Genomic DNA, 17,502 nt, shown 5'->3' on the forward strand with positions numbered 1-17,502 from the left:
GCTATCCCACGAATATTCTATTTGTATATGCATTCCTCTTCTCCCTCATTCATGCTACATGTCATGCCTATCTCATTCCCCTACACTAGATCATTCTAATTACATATACAGAAGTTATGAATCTCATTATAGAATCTTCTCCAACCCCTTTCACTTCATCTCTCTTGGGTCCAAATAATCTACTCAGCACCCTGTTCTCAAACACCCTAAATTTATGTTCCTCCCTTTATGTCAGAGACAAAATTTAACACCCATACAGAACCACACAAAACATTATAGTTTTGTATATTCTAATTATGTTTTTAAACATCAGATGAAAAGACAAAATGTTCTGGACTGAATGGTAGGAAGCATTACCCGAACTCAGTCTCCTATTAATTTTCTCACGAATCAAATTTTGATTTGTTACTGTTGTTCCCAAATATTTGAACTGTGCCACACTTTCAAAACATCTCTTAGCTATATTTATACCATGTTTCTGCCCTGCATTCTGGTGGCAAGACATCAACATGCAGTTGTGCTAAATTTTCTCTAGATTTACTTCCAGACCAACCTTTTTACTAGCGCCACATAAAGTTTCTGTATTTTTATTAGTGTCCATTTTTCTATAATCTGTCTAAATTGCAATACTTGTTTTACACTTCAATATATTCTTTAACACTACATGTTTCGGCCTCAAAGGGCCATCTTCAGGTGTTTTATTACAGATATTCAATCTAGACCTTGTTAAAACTGCTACACTGTTTCAATTAATTTTAAAAAACCACATGCTGTAGTCTTCTTTTAATTAAAATGAGATAAAATTCTTCTATAATTTGTTGTTTTACTTCACTCAGGGTGTTGTCATTTCCGTAAAATATATTAAAATAGATACAGTGTTTTCCATGGGAGGTCTGTGCAGAGTGCTTATAAGAGAAGGGAGTGCTAGAATTCATTCAGGGCAGTTACAAGGCAGTCATAAGCTGGAGGAATGAGTAACAGATGGACTTCACTTGAGTTCTAAAGTTCCAAGGGAACAGCAGTGTGGCCAGAAGAAGAATGAGATGACTTAGTGTGATGCTACATGTACTGTAGTACATCAACATTGGAGGTATGTAATTTAGTGAGACTTTTATAGTTCCCATGTTATACATCCACTGGTATGAAATGGATAGTGAAGACTAGTTGAAATAGACTGAGAAGACTAATGTGGAGTGATCATAAATTATGTAAATCAAGCAACAGTGTAATAATTAATTGTAGTTAAGACCTGTAGGTCCAGTTACTAATCCAAACCCCATCTTTAGTCACTGATACACGTGACAATATTGTCACATGTTCCGAACCCAGAAGAGATACTTCCATGAAAACACTAGAATAGGCTGTTGCATAGGAAATAACAATTGCGGTATTGTAATTCTATCAGGAGTCTCCACGGTTATAACAGAAGGTTCAATGCATAGCAAAGGCCACAGATATATAAGAAGGCAATACATTCGCCAAAACAGTATGGAAATAGCTGCCAAAGGACAGCTGAGACATTGTATTGAAATACTGGGCCAGGAACCAAGTGACACTGCAAGCGATAATAATTGTAAGGTGTGTAAGTGTGAGTGTCCAATAAAGATTCGCTAAATCCGAGACCCACATAAAGTTATTTGTCATGTGGCATACCCAACACGTGACAACTGGTGTCAGAGGTGGGATTATGAACTTGAACATGCCTCAGTGAATCACTGAATTTACGAGTGCATCGAGAAATGGATTCACAGCAGATGATGGAACTCCTGCTGAAGGAATTCAGAGCTGGCCAAGAAAAGACGGAGGCCAATAGGAAGGCCAAACATAAAGAGTTGCTGACCACGATGAAAGCATGGTGAGAAGAAATGGCCGTAAAGAGAGACAAATGGATGAACGACAACCACGACGAGGCATTGGCCTGCCAAGAGATGGAGGTACGTCAAGAAGAGAGAAAGTCAACCTCACTGGACAGGAAACCTGAGGCGGCAGAGCAATGAGAGGTCCCTGCAGAAGATGCCAAAGTAATGCTGGTCAGAGAACCAAAGAAGAAAAGGTTTAGGGACTGAAAACTGGCCACGGAGTGCCGCAGTCAGAAACCGAAGGATCTGACAGAAAAATTGTGGACCCGCGATGGAATTGGCTGTCACCCGCAGAGGGACAACACGCCATGCAAAAGTGGCACAAAAAACGCCAAGAGACAAAATGTCCCGCCGTGCAACAGTGGCATGATGCAAAAGAGACATTCTCAGGGCTAACAAGACCCAGGAAAAGTGTCGACTGCAGAAGGAACTGGCCGCTGAGAGATTCAGGGTGACCTGCCGTGCAGAAGTGGCATGGTGCAAAGAAATCACTATCAGGAAAGATCACACCAGGGACAACATGGTACGAGGAAACTTGTAACGATGGATGTTCAGGAGGAAGTGTCAGCCGAGAGGAACAGAGAGCCGAGACAGCAGCCACAAAGCAAGAGGGAATTCAACAAGACCCTCAGGAACACCCCAGGGCTGGAGATCAGGAAACAAGCAGCAGAGATTTCTAGCGGGTTACAGAAAACCATGGATTGGACACTGTGGTGGTGTCGACCCCCTCCAAAACGAAAAAAAGGAAACGGCCCGTACGGGAGGAACTGGTAGTAGAAGCACTGGCCTCCCTAGCAAGAATGAATGAGGGATGGATGAAAGTAATGAATGAATGTGAAACAACGGATTGACGAACACTGGGCCATGCAAGTGCTCGGGGCGAACACCACGGAAGAAAGGGGCGGATGCGATAGAAGGAACACCACATAGACGTTGTCAACAGAACACCAATGAACACCTGTTCATTGTTCTGTTCAGGGATGAACAACCTTTAGAAGGGAGCAGTGTCACATGTTCGGAACCCAGAAGAGATACTTCCATGGAAATGCTAGAATAGACCGTTGCATAGGAAATAACAACAGCAGTATTGTAATTCTAACAGGAGTCCTCATGGTTACAACAGAAATTTCAATGCGTAGCAACAGCCACAGATATATAAGAAGGCAATACATTTGATAAGACAGTCTGGAAATAGCCGCCGAAGGACACAGTTTTGGGATAGCCGCCTCCAAAAACAGTTGGGACCCAGCAACGGCCAAGGACAGTTGACACATCGTATTGAAATATTGGGCCAGGAGCCAAGTGATATTGCAAGCGATAATAATTGTAAGGTGTGTAAGTGTGAGTGTTCAATAAAGATTCGCTAAATCTGAGACCAACGTAAAGTTATTTGTCGCATGACATACCCAACACGTGACAATATGATAATGGTTTCTTCTGAAGTAACATCATAGTTGCCCATTAAATAAGTTATGATATACTGTTATACTGATTAACAGTTCCTTTTAAAAGAGAACTTACAGTGGTTTTAAAATTTCTTTAAAAAGTTGCCTTCCAGTAATTAGAAACCCTACATGAATACCACAGTCATTCCTGTGCTCACTTTGGTTTGGGATTCTGACATCTTTGGCGCTGAATGATTATAGACATTCTACGAATGTATGATTCTATGAATCATCATATTTAGTCATACAGTGGAAAAAAATAATATGTTCACAGTATTTTTTATGAAAATACATGAAAGGAAAATTTTAAAAGTATTTTTGCTAAAGGTTTTATATGTAGGTGACATGAAAAAATTGTAGTTTGTATAATTTCAGTCCCCTCTGAGGCAGAAACAATATTTAACAACTCTATGTGCAGTTTGTGAGCTGTTTATGGTTCAATCTGCATTTGTGTCTGTCACTAAATAGTAAGAACAATTTCACATCATGACTGATGCTCATTTCTTTCAATCTAGAAACGTGTGACAGCTGGCCCTGGCACTTTTATCTGTAAGCTTACACCTCTGGCCAGAAAAATGACCAACTTGCTCTTACCCTGAAGATGGAGAATGAAATCTGAATATCATCTTCAGATTGTGAATGTTTTCATTAGAAAATCCAGTGATACAATCAGAGGTCAGTGCTGGTCACATGATTATTAATCTCTTCTTTATTTCCACATGAACATCTACTCCCTACAGGATCAATTGTTACTCTATTGCAGAAGCAATGGTAAGATCTCAGGTCCAAATGCAAATTAATTTGTAATTTTACCTACATCATATTCTCAGCAGTTCAAGTTTCCCGTCTTCTGCTTCTTTGTGTAACAAGACTGCATCTTGAGGTTAGACATTTAGACAGGAATTGGATGGTAGTTGTGAATCATTTGCACTCTGCCATAGGCCTCAGCACTTCTGTGCCTAATATTACAATGTTTATGTATCCTTATCCATTTGAATTTACATAATTTGAAATACTATCAATAATTAAACTTGCTGAATAAGCCTAAAAAATAGTAAAACTTGTTCTTCTCGGGCAGTATACAGCTAACACCTCCAGTTGGTCTGCAGGTAAATGAGCTGCATAACCAACTTAATCTGATATTTCCATGGTGTCTTTTATCTATGCATGGCTATTTTACAAGTATTATAAACACATGTAATGTCCAATAGAAATATTCATACTTATGCTGCACAAGAATGTACACGCTGGATTACCATAAATATTCCTAAAAATTCCCGTAAATTATAAATATACTGATCTCACTCCCTCTACACATTTTATGAAAAGAAAAATGCATTATTACAAGAGATTACAAAAAAGTAGGTTGTTTCTTGAAATTGGCTGTACAAAATTTGAAACATAACAACTCAACACAGAAGACTTTTTATAAATCACAAATAATACTTCATTTTAAATATAAGTATTATGCAGAGAGTAAAGCAAAAATGTGCTAATGGGTTAAAGTTTCTAACACAAATGTTATTTTGCTTAAGGAAAATGATCTCACTTCAATTGGGATTTAATTCATAATCATTTGCTTGCTATATCAGGTGTTCTTTCCCTAGCCAGGAAATGACTGACAATATTTACATCCACTAAGATATACTGGTAGGGTTCTAGATGCACAAATAAACAGATTATAAGGTAAGTGCATGCATCCTGTTCTAAATATGGAATATTATTCCATGCTACTGAATGGTTACAGTGTTGTAGCACAAGGCATGCTATTGCATCATGCACCACAACCATCATGCACCATCACCAAAAACAACTGTGATTTTACTGGCAACTTGTATTGCCCAATTTTTTAATCTAATTTAATTTTACACCCATTTCATGAAATTCTCTTGTTCACCATCTACTGACAATATCACTATTGCTTATCAAGGCTACTCTTCTATAATTCAGGGTCCCACACCTTTGGACAGGGGACTGTGGTGATGATACAGTTGGTAAATTGGTATGCTTTAACATTAGCTGTTTTAAGATATCATCCATGCACTTCAGTGAAGAAAACCATTAAATTTTCATTGACCTCAATCCTCCTAAACTGGAACTTGCAAGTGGTAAACACATCACAAGTACCCAGTTGCTTAGGTTCTACATGTAGAGTTCAGCAAGAAGAAATATGGCAGATGTGTGATGGCATGACTGTAAATGACACTACCATGAAGTCTGTAAATTTCTAGACAGCCCAATACAAACTTTACATTTGAATAGACACTAGGTGTCAGTGACACTGGTAACAGAGAACACTGGCCAAGAGAAGCACAACATCAAGCAAGAGTGGAAATTCAGAATTGCTAGCTTGATTGCCTGAACTGAGTCCAATCTTCAGATTTAATGAATTTACATACCAGACAATGTAACATTTCTAATTGTTGTGAGTTCAATATCCTAAGAAGTTATGCAAAAGATTCTTCTGTCACAGGAATATGAGAGAATGTGATCGATTCAGGCGATTTTTCTGATACATGACATAATGCAGATTGCCCAATCTTCATGTAAGATGCAAAACTTTACTAGAGATATAACAACGTCTTGCCTTGGCAAGAGTGGTAATATTTTTAAGGAACCAATTGGGTAGCTCAAACGGTTACTCGCCTGCTTCCCACCGTGGCGCCCCGGGTTCGAGCCCAGGTATGGTCATGTGGGATTTGCGGTGGACAAAGTGGCTCTGGGGCAGGTTTTCTCCGAGTACTTTGGTTTCGCCTGCCAATCTTCATTCCACCAATTGCTCCACAATCAACCTCACCTATCATCTGGGGCTGGTACAATAGGCCAGAAGAGGCCACAGTACAAGGGACTTGGCCCCTATCCAGTAGTAATAAAAAAAGTGCTAAAGAAATGACACTGATGAATTTAATACTAAAAATAATAGAATGGGACTTGATAATTCTAAAAGTGAACTGAGCTCAAGGAAGATTTTTAAAAACATGTTCATTTCTAAAGCGCCTAATTAGGCCAAGTTGATCAGAATGTGGTTCACCATCATGAAACAAGACAGCATGTGTAAACACAAAGCATCAAGTGCATGGTGCTGCAAGAGGTCCTGAAACAAGCAATACATTGATTATCAGGCAAAGGACTACCTTCTCGTTTGGAGAGGGTGGCTGTTCTTGGAACAGTGCTTGGTCTGTCACCATGTCTGGGTCTCTGGACTGGAATGGGCAGGAACTGGACAGGATCAGGTTTCAGAATAGAGTGAGATCCTTCCAATCCATGATGCCGGCTTTCAGTGGCTTTGAAAGGCTGGGTACTGACATTGTTGTTCCAATGATTTTGTGACAATAATCTTTCTTCCCAGTGGACTGTGGAACTTATGTCATGAGTAATAGCATGCTGTTGCCCATTAACATTCCTCTCCTGATCTCTCACTTCTGTGACTCTTCTTGGATATGCTTTCTGATCCAGTCCTGTATTTGGAAAACCCATGTCATGATTGTGGTCTTCTGTACGAAACACATGTTTTCCTGCATTCTGAATCACAGTTCTATAGGTACCATGATTTTCAGAACTAGCGCCTCTTTCAACTGATAGCCCATGGTTCCTGTGAGATCCTACTGGCTCAGAGCTTGAAGAGACCTGTGAAACTGAATAATCTGCATAGGATCCACCATTTCTATGTGAATTTTCATTCTGGTCAAAACTCTGGCCCCTACTTGGACCTGAATAAGCACTGGGAGATCTGTGTTCATTGTGAGAGAAAGTATGATCCCTGTTTGATTCTGAATAGCCACTTGGAGGTCTGTGTTCATTGTGAGGGAAGCCCTGGTTCCTATTTGTAACTAAATAGCCATCCGGAGGTCTCTGTTCATTGTAAGGGAATCCCTGGTTATTATTTGACGCTGAATAACTACTTGGAGATACGTGATCATGTTGGGAGAAGTCCTGGTTAATATTTGATCTTGAATAGCTCTTAAGAGATCTGTCCTCACTGTGAGATAATCCAAGATTCTTATTTGATCCAGAATATCTTTCCACAGTTCTTTGGGTCACCTGTGAATTTTCATTATAAGAGGAGCCCCAGTCTTCACCTGAACCAGGATAGTTACCAACAATGCTATGACTAACTGGTAAATTTTCATTATAATGAAAGCCAGAGCCACTGTCTGATCCATAATGACTGCCTCCTATTCTTTGGGTTCCATGTGAACTATCACCATATGCAATTCTTGTGTTTGCATGTGGGCCAGAATAGCTGTTAACTGTCCTTTGATTATTCTGTGAACTTTTATTATGAGAAAAACTTGTATCTCTGTAAGGCCCAGAGAAGCTGCTGGAAGTACTTGGACTTCCTTGTGGATTATTGTTTCTAAATATTCTGTCACCACTGTATGTGTTGCTTACCATCCCAACCCCTGGGGTGGATCCCATTGAAGTACTCTGTCTGTTCCATTGAGATCTCGGGCCATAAGTCTGGTCTTGCTGCTTTCCACCTGATTCTGATTTAGAATTACTACTTGTTCCATAGTAAGAGGCTGAAGCCCATGCAGGATTTCTGTTGTTTTCTGATAGGTGGGAACTGTATTCTGTTCCATGATGTTGTGTAACTTTATGGCTGTCTGCCTGATGTCCATGCGTTTTTGAAAAAGTCCATGGATCATATTCTTCCTCCAAGTATTCGTGTTGTGAATCTAATGGGCTCAAGGTGGTTGAACTGCTACCAATGTGATATGAAGTAGGATACCGAGAACTAGGACCTTTATAGTATGAATAATGTGACCGTTTATGTCCAGGATCATGATCTTGTTGGGGTCCAGAAAGTCTGCTAGATTTTCCGGCCTCAGAATTTGACTGGTCCTGCTGAATTTTGTCACCTTTTTTCAAATTTGTCTCATTATTTGACTGACTAAAAGGAAAGTGAGTAAATGTAGGCAAAGGAGTGGTGGATGTATGGGGATTACTGATGCGGTAGATCCTGGTGCCAGTCTGACGACGGTTCCTTCCTCGTCTTCGAATGCCTACAAGTTAAATTAAAGTTACTCATGAAAGTAGTCACTGAATGCTCCTTCAAGATGAAGCAACAGAAGTATGTTTCAACATAATTTCATTAAAAGCGGTAAAAGTTTCAGGGTGATTCCACTTGCCATGAAACATGATGGTTGACAATACCAATTTCAATTTTCAGGGATGAATAAGAAGAGACTCACCTTCATATATCTCTGACTGGGAACAATCTGACACCATGTAGTACATTATCTCTGGAGACTTGCAGTCAGAAGACAGCTTTGCACAGAGATTTGTTGCATCTGGGATAACTCCTGTATATTCTCCAGCCACTGGACATGGTGATTCCTGCAATCGCTCTAATCCTGTTTAAATAAAATTTACTATATTATGAATATACCTTAACAATTATTTCTACTGGATGAAGCTTTTCACACTTATATGAATCAACCTGAACTTCATCTGCTTTTTCAATCTATAATTTTAACTACAGTACAGAATTAGTATTTATTACACTGACTGATTGAATGAATGACTGCATGATTCTTTCAGTTGCTGAAATAAATCCATATCCTGAAGAAACTACTGGGGATCATTAGTAGGAATTTTGATATAATAGATCAACTGCCACTCATAATAAATTAGATACAAGAGTAAGAATGAAAGCAGAGTTGGACAGAACTCAGCTATTTATGAACAACGAAAAATCATACATTTCAATCAGGAGAGAATTACCACAAATTGTTAACACATCAATTTTTAAGAAGAGTGTTATCAATATGGGTATTATAAAAGACTGCCTTTAGAATTAAGATCAGATGGATGTAAAGACTTTAAAAATGGGCTAAAAGTATTTTTACTAGCTCATCAACTTTATACATTGTATGAATTTCTCTTAGAGGGACAGTAGTAAACACAGCAAAACCCCTATTTAGCAACTGAAATAGATAACAAATGTTTTTTATTGCTAGTGGGGTGGGACTAAGTCCTTTGTACTGCAGCCACTTCTGGCCTATTGTACCAGCCCCAGATTATAGGTGAGGGTGATTGTGGAGCAATTGGTGGAATGAAGATTGGCAGGGGAAACCAAAGTACTCAGAGAAAACCTGCCCCAGCGCCACTTTGTCCACCACAAATCCCACTTGACCAGACCCGGGATCGAACCCGGACCGCCGTGGTAGGAAGCCAGCGAATAACCACTTGAGCTATGGCGCGGCCCCTAACAAATGGTTGCTTGTAGTATCTGAATGTGATTGGTGATTGACATGGTCATATGTGGGACTCATGATTTACTGTAATACTCTTAAAATCCTCTCAATAAATTCATAAAGTTGGCTTGCATTTCGATTTACATATTGTATCCAATTTGATTATTTATCTGGTTTGATAGTGTGTGTTATATTTGAATTATAGGTTAACCATGTCAAGAGTGATTACTTAGTGTTGACAGATTCTAATCCTTTAGGCATTTGGGCAAAAGGATTTCAAGAATAATGTATTAAATGATGTGATTTCTTCAATTGTTCCCCTTTATAGTAATTATGATTGCCAAATAATTACAATGAATGAAGTATTAGTTGCTACTGAGGAAGCTATTCTAAAAGTAAATACAGACGAAACCAAATTTGTGTTTATGCCTTGGCACTACAATAAAAGGTAAAAACATATGTCACTGGACTGAACAAGGCACAGTAAGTGGACAGTGCAGCTTGGCCAGCACATGCCTCTCTTTCCCAAAACTTTGAGAACTTCCATCTCCCTTTCTCTTCTTGTTCTTTCCAGAAAAGTGGAGAGTCACTCCATTTGCTTTATGAACTGATTATTCTCCAAGTTATAACATGCATAAAAGCATGTTTGAGGGCAAGGAAATGCTTGAATACTAGAAAACCAGAAATTTATTCTGTTCTCCAATTGTAAGTAATCTTAGGATGTGAAACATTTATAATCTTGTCCAACACTGACTTGGCTTTTGGCCTCTACAACAAGGATATTGTTGCATATAACAATCTAAAATGGTGAACATGTTACAGTTCTGTTACAAACAGAGAGCTATAATTTAATTTCTCAGTCACGGTTTGGTAAATCTTAAAGAGTAAAGAAGACCAAAAGTTTGAACCTTGTATATATAAGTTGTATGTGTATCAGATTTCACTGTGTCGTGACCCATGAGTTTTAATTAAGATAGTTCAATTCCAAATACTTTGGTATGTCTATAGGTACTACTATTACAACCAGTCAAATGTGCAGTTTTATTGGTAAGTAATATAGATAAGCACACTTACTGCCCTGTGTAATCCATATCTTTGGCTCAAAATTTGTGTCTGAACATAATGTGCTGTTGTAATAAGTACTTGACTGCAAACCTGAAACAGATAATGTTTGCCTTATTAGCAGCTCTAACGTATTCTAGAATTCTGCACTTTAGAAAGGATGAATTATTTTTCAGATATTGTTACATTTGTTGGATTTTATGATCTCATAGGGCCTGAGATGTAATGTGATGTAGTACAGCACACATTCACCAAAACAGGCAACTTTGCTTGCTGCCTGCTTCTTGCTAATGACCTGCTTGGCTTACTCTAAGGCCCTGAAGATGGAAGCATATGTCCCCCTGAAATGTCAGTAAACCCCTATTGAGTTACACGAGTTTGCATCTCAGAAACAGTAATCTCCACAGATACATTCATTATAACAATTAACACACTGGTTATCTACATATTTCAATGAAATCTATCACAAGGAAGCTCTTGTCTCATAGTGATGCTTACTCATTTAACTCATTAATGGACTTTGGTGACCGAGATATATGTCAATTTGTGTGACATTTGCTATTTTGAGAGAGATATGAAATGTCGCGGGAAGAAAGTTAAAAATAGTTTCCTTACTGGACAACAGACATCATATATTTATTGAAACACAAATTCGGAATTTGCAGAATTAATTTTTATGGTTACTTAATAGACAAAATTAAATCTTATGGCAATAGATTTAGTAAATTTACTGTGTACATCAAAATAAAATGAAGTTATCAGTCACGGCCATAGGGGTTACAGTACCAAAAAGTACAGTGTTTGGCAAGACCATAACCTTATGGGAAACTGAGAAATATCACACACTTCATATCAGAATTTCGATTAAAAATATATAATAAAATAATATTTTTCCATGATTTATTTCACCGTCTTCTAGCGCATACACTTATCTACCTCACTCCTCTCTCTCGCACTACATGTTTCGGCACAAAAGTGCCATCTTCAGGTGCTTATTCGATTGACGTTAAACTAGTTCACTGCATGCCTTGTCGTCTTCATAATAAAAAAATAATTAAAATATATATTTATCATATATATTGATAAATATTAAATATTAAAATTGTTCAGGATTTTTCCTATGTCGTATCTCACTACTCGAGTCACATCTATCCTCTTCTGTCGGAGCACTCTTTCTATTTTCGTGTGTGTATTGTGCTTTATGTTGTGTCTTGCTCCTGTGACTGCGTGTGTTATACTAGAAGATGGTGAAATAAATCATGGACTTAAATCAGTGCAACAGGACGCTAAAATATAACATTATTAATATTTTTCCTCCTACTTTTTAGTAAGGTTTTCAAATCCCTGTGTACATGAACTTATTTATTTAGCGCGTTCAACAGCATTCATAACATACCTAATTGAAATTCCAAAACATTAACACCACGTCTCTTCAGCCAGATACATGTATACATTTCTTCTCCACTGAAATGACAAAACAAGGCACATTTGTGACAATGCAGCATTACCAGTGATATGTAACACCTTTCCAACAAGAACTGAGAAATGTAAAATATTAATTCAGTCATAAAGATAACATACTGTGTATGTGTGCGTGTGTATTTATGTTTATCCCAGGCATATTACACTGTGTGTGTGTGTGTGTGTGTGCATATACACAACATTACTTTTGCAGGATATCCAGGATGAAAGACACCAATAGGAAGACCTAGACACAGGTGAGATGATAATACTAAAATGGATCTTACAGAAATACCATTGAGTGGTATGGACTGCACTGACGTGGTGCAAGATAGAGATCAGATTTCTTGTGAACACAGTATTCAATTTTCAGGTTCCAAAAAATGTTAGGAAATTCTTGGGTAGCTGAGCAACTGGCATCTTCTCAAGAAAGACTCAGTTCCATGGAGTTACTTATTTAGTTAGGTATCCCAGCTATATTACATTGTACAAAGGTATTAAGTACATACTGTAGTTTCTCAGAAAAGTTATCACTATTTTTTTGCTTTTATCTTCAGTTGGATCATAAAATTTTCATAAATAGTATCATAACTAATGACCTCTTAGTATTATATATGAAACCTTCATCACTGAGTGTCATGGCCAAATGGCTAGCAGACCTGCTGCCTGTTTGGGAAGAACCAAGTTACAATCTTGTCCAGGAGACCTGCTATAATGACACGTTTCTCATGGTTTCTTCAGTCTGTCCAGCCTAATGCTAAGACAGCACCTTAAACTGGGACATGACCAGTTCCTCTGACTTTTTTTCCAATTCTTTATTCAGTAACATCCTATCAACTGATACTACATAACCTTAGCAACTGAAGGCACCATTAAAAAATGAAAAACCAAAAAGGACATCTTATTAATAACAAATTTTGCTCTCTTGCCACCCAATCTCATTTATGTATGAAATAATTTCATTCACAATTTAAAATTTCCCATAAAAAATGTATAATCATCTGCTGATTCAAGAGCACTCTTGTCTCATCAAGCATGCCATACTCTCAAACACAACATTTTTTAAAATGGCTTTGTTTCTGTGTAAGAACTTTTCCTCTCTGAACACAGAAACTTTCCAAAACTGTGTTTGAAAAAACTCAGGATGACAGACACTGTCAATGCTGATAACTGTACATAATTCTCTGGTATCATAACCAAAGATTTGATATCACTAATGTAAAAACTTGCCATATCATCCTAACCTGAAGAAGCTTAATGTTCTCCACATCACCACATCATACTTTCATAGCAGTAATACCAGAATAGTCTGAATTACAAAGTTCTTACTATTTTAATTTTCTCCTTTTGTATTAGCCCAAATATCTTGAATATTTTGAATCCAAATACTTTCAAATTTATTTTTCTTTCAGAGAAAGAGACACTGAAATAATGCTTAAAATAACTGTTTCAGACACAGTATCTTACAGCTTTAGTGTTCTGAAATGATAACAAAATGATTATAGTTTTTCATAGTACTGATAATGTTTGTATGTTTTATTTTTCTCTTAAACACTTTGCACTTTAATTTTGACTTGTTCATTTTGTTCTCAGCATTTCTAATGGTTATTATCTACTGCAATATTATGAACTGATGACAGTATTTGTGTTACTATTTGCAATTATTAACCCAATATACAAAAAAGGGGAAAAGGCTGTTATAAGTAACTACAGACCAATTTCTATAGTAACTGGGTTTGCAAAAGTTTTTGAAACAGCAATTTCTAGAAGACTCAATGATCATATTGTAGCACATAAAATACTGCTTTCAAAGCAGTATGGTTTCCAAAATGGATTATCAACTGAAGATGCTATATATAAATTAACCAATGTAATAGCTACAGCTTGGAATAGAAAAGAGAATGTAACTGGAATATTTTGTGATATAGCCAAGGCGTTTGACTGCATCAATCATGAACTTATGTTAATGAAACTACAGTATTATGGAGTGAAGGGTGTATTACTGCAATGGTTCAAATCTTACCTACAATATAGGAGGCAAAGTGTGGAATTAAATTATATGAATAAATATTATTCCAATTGGGAATCTGTTGGATGTGGAGTGCCTCAGGGTTCAGTGTTGGGACCCTTACTGTTTAATACATATATAAATGATTTCCCCCTTGAAATAAGTCAAATTTCTGAAGTTATTATGTTTGCAGATGACATGAGTATTCTTTGCACAGTTAAAGACTACCATAATTTAAAAATAAAATTGGACATTGTTTTTAATCATATGTTTATGTGGTTTCAAAACAGTCACCTTGTGTTAAATCTGGATAGAACAAAAATAATAAAATTCACCTCAACCGCAGCTACAAGCTACAAACTATATACACTGTTTTCTAACAAAGCGCTGAAAGAAATAGAAATTATAAAATTTCTTGGTCTGCAGCTTGACAACCATCTGACTTGTAAGGGACATATATATATTATGCTCCATAAGTTGAGCACAGTTGGTTTTCTGGTGCGAAAATTATCTTATATATTAAATATTAATAATCTTAAAGCAGAATATTATGCATATTATTATTCATTGGCGAACTATGGAATAATATATTGGGGAAATACATCTGACAGTCATAAGGTCTTTGTTAAGCAAATGAAAGTAATAAGAATAATGACGGGAGTGGGTCCAACTCATACATGTAGAGGCCTACTTAAAAAGCTTGGCATACTACCAGTCCCATGTGTATATTTGCTCTCATTGATGACATTTGTTTTAAATAACTTGGATAAGTTTCAGATCAATAACTCGGTATATATGATTAGTACAAGAATGAATGACCACCTTCATGTACCTACAACACATTTATCATCCTATTACAGAGGGGTGTATTATTCAGCCATCAAGCTATTTAATACTCTGCCGCCAAATATCTCTGTTTTAAAAATGATAAAAATCAATTTAGGTCTGCTTTATGAAATTACTGGCAAAGAAATTCATTTTACTCTATTGACGAATTTGTCGAGCATGCAAGGGGCTCAAATGTTAAGAATAATTAACTGGTCTGTGTTCTTCTATTATATTGTCACATGTTGGGTAGGTCACACAACAAGTAACTTCACGGCTTTATAGCGAATTTATTTCACTCGCTCTTACATCACACCATTTACAATCTTAACCATATACAATTCACTACCTAGATTGCTGTTCAACTACATCTCTGTGAATCCATTCAACTGTCTCTGGCAGCGGCTACAATTCAACTCACTCCTTAGGCAGTGCAGTTCTCTTATATACCCTCAGTCACACAATGGGAAAATGGCTTGCTTCTTTGTTGTCTAGTCGCCATGTTTACAGGTGTTGCGAGCAATGCTGTTGGGAGTTGTTTACGGCTGGGCAGTAACCATAGCGTTATCCTTTGTTACATCACCGCAGGCGGGGAGGGGTTGTTTACAGAGTGTTGCGTACTGGTGAAAGGAGTGGGGGTATGTGATGTCACTCGAGGAAACGCAGAGTTCACGTGACCCCCCACTTCCCTTTGGGCTATCCACGTCACAATATGTTGTTGAGACTCGCGTGTTGTGTGGTAGTATGTATGATGACTGTGGTTGTTATGTATTTTTTAATATGTTACAATGAAACTGTATTGATGATATGGTTGCCCAATGTATGTGTAATGGGTAGGGAGTGCAACTGCGCCGCATATAGTTGTTATGGTTGGGAAGAACGTGACTGTGGTGTTTCCACAGCCTCTGTGGGATGTCCTGACAACTTTCGCTATCTGCGTGAGGCCTGATTATTTACTATATTGTACCAATGACATATGATGTGTGGTCATCATGAATTTGTAATGTATAACATGTCTTATATCCAGCCCTTTGGGGAGGTGATTGGATCGATGAAAATGTAAATGTAACAGAACACGAGGCAGGAATTTCTCGGTACTGGTTTTGACCAAGTAACTGTAAATAAGAAAAATGTCAGGATATTCAGCTATAGTAATGTGGACTGTCAGCTAATAAAGTTGACTGAAGCAGTTATGGCTAAGTTAAGTGCAAGACTATGTTCTAGTTAATTAATAATTCTTATCTCACCCTTTCTAAAGTGGCGGGCACGAACATGGCAATTATAAATTGTGCATCAGTATACTTATCAATGACAATATTTTTGCCCATTTTGAAAGATCATATGCCTTAAATAACTGAAAAGAAAAAAGTAAATGCATGATCAGAGTAGCCAAAACTATTGAAACATCAATAAGGCACTACTACACAAGTTATAAGATACCAGATACTAACAAACTAAGCCACTCTTACAACTCACCACTGAGTGCGTGCGAACACAGGGAAACGTTCACTCACTCCCAAATCAGGGCCTAAGCATCGGATAGTAAAGGTCTTGAAAGTAGTGTGATCTTTGTATGTGAGTGCGTTGCCTTCGATATACATGTGCTGCCAGTAGCCATGAGCCCACTGAGGAAACCTGTAAGAACAAAACTTGCTAATGTTCACTTTCCAATCTCAGAAATCTTGGCAAAGTCTTTCCATTTCTCTGTGTGTTACCCCACTTGAGAATAATCTTCAGGAGAAAATAAGAAACTACTTTTACAGTTTGTATAACAACCTTCATTAAATAAAAAAAAAAATTGTGAAATTTCCTTCCGAGGATTTTCCAAATTATCAGACACATCCTCAGCGAATGGCTCTTGATGGAATTTCAGTTTGAGGACCAATTACAACAGTAACCTAAAACAGGTTGTGTAGACCATTAAGTACTGGTTCTTTACTCGAAGCCATAACAAACTTTTCCAGTTCTTAATACTTTCCAAGAAATTTAGGTTTTAGACAAAAATTACATAATGTCATAAGGAAAGTAGTTTATGTCTGCTAACATTCTTTTAGTTAATAAGCTGTTTATGAGATCCTGAACAACAGTCATCTTTCCAATACCATATAACATGAGAACTATAGTACACCTTTATAATATGAGTATACATTTTTTGTCATATATTAACCTATCTAAAAACTGTTAAAGGTATGCTGAAAAGAAGAATTTTATTGACCTTTCACAATGAAGTGTGATTAGGACAAGATAAAGAACTAAATAAATCATAATCTAGAAATTAAATATTGCAATAATTAAAAAAATGCTGCAGATAAAATTTTGAGTATCTAATGGGTAAAAGGACCATTTTTGAGAAATTTTATTGACATAAATTTTATAACAATGATTTAATTCCATATATTCAATCTTGTCTCTACAGTTTCTTCCTATTACATCTGGCGCACATTTAAACAGAGTGTACTTTTAAACAATCCCTTAGAATAAATTCTCCGATTTTTTGTGAAGCTTTTGCAGAATCATACAAATCTAAAAAGAACATTTTCAAAAAAGGTTAGATGCAGGTTTTGTGATGGTTGCTTCTACATCTGCTAATAACATGAATAATAATACATTTTATAACAATCAAAGCCTCTTCACCTGCCTTC

General features: G+C 37.1%; 1 protein-coding gene across 1 annotated transcript in view; it reads right to left on the reverse strand.

Moving 5' to 3' along the window:
* Positions 1–17,502, reverse strand: part of LOC111861520 — a 70,325-nt gene that overhangs the window by 27,091 nt on the left and 25,732 nt on the right. The window contains exons 4-8 of the mRNA XM_033750356.1: positions 16,337–16,495; positions 11,963–12,030; positions 10,579–10,659; positions 8,500–8,661; positions 6,439–8,310 (exon numbers count right to left, since the gene is read on the reverse strand). Of these exons, the coding sequence (XP_033606247.1) occupies positions 6,439–8,310; positions 8,500–8,661; positions 10,579–10,659; positions 11,963–12,030; positions 16,337–16,495 (2,342 nt within the window). The remainder of the gene's footprint in view (positions 1–6,438; positions 8,311–8,499; positions 8,662–10,578; positions 10,660–11,962; positions 12,031–16,336; positions 16,496–17,502) is intronic.

Source organism: Cryptotermes secundus, unplaced genomic scaffold (assembly GCF_002891405.2).
Source record: "Cryptotermes secundus unplaced genomic scaffold, Csec_1.0 scaffold991, whole genome shotgun sequence".
NCBI classification, from domain to species: Eukaryota; Metazoa; Arthropoda; class Insecta; order Blattodea; family Kalotermitidae; genus Cryptotermes; species Cryptotermes secundus.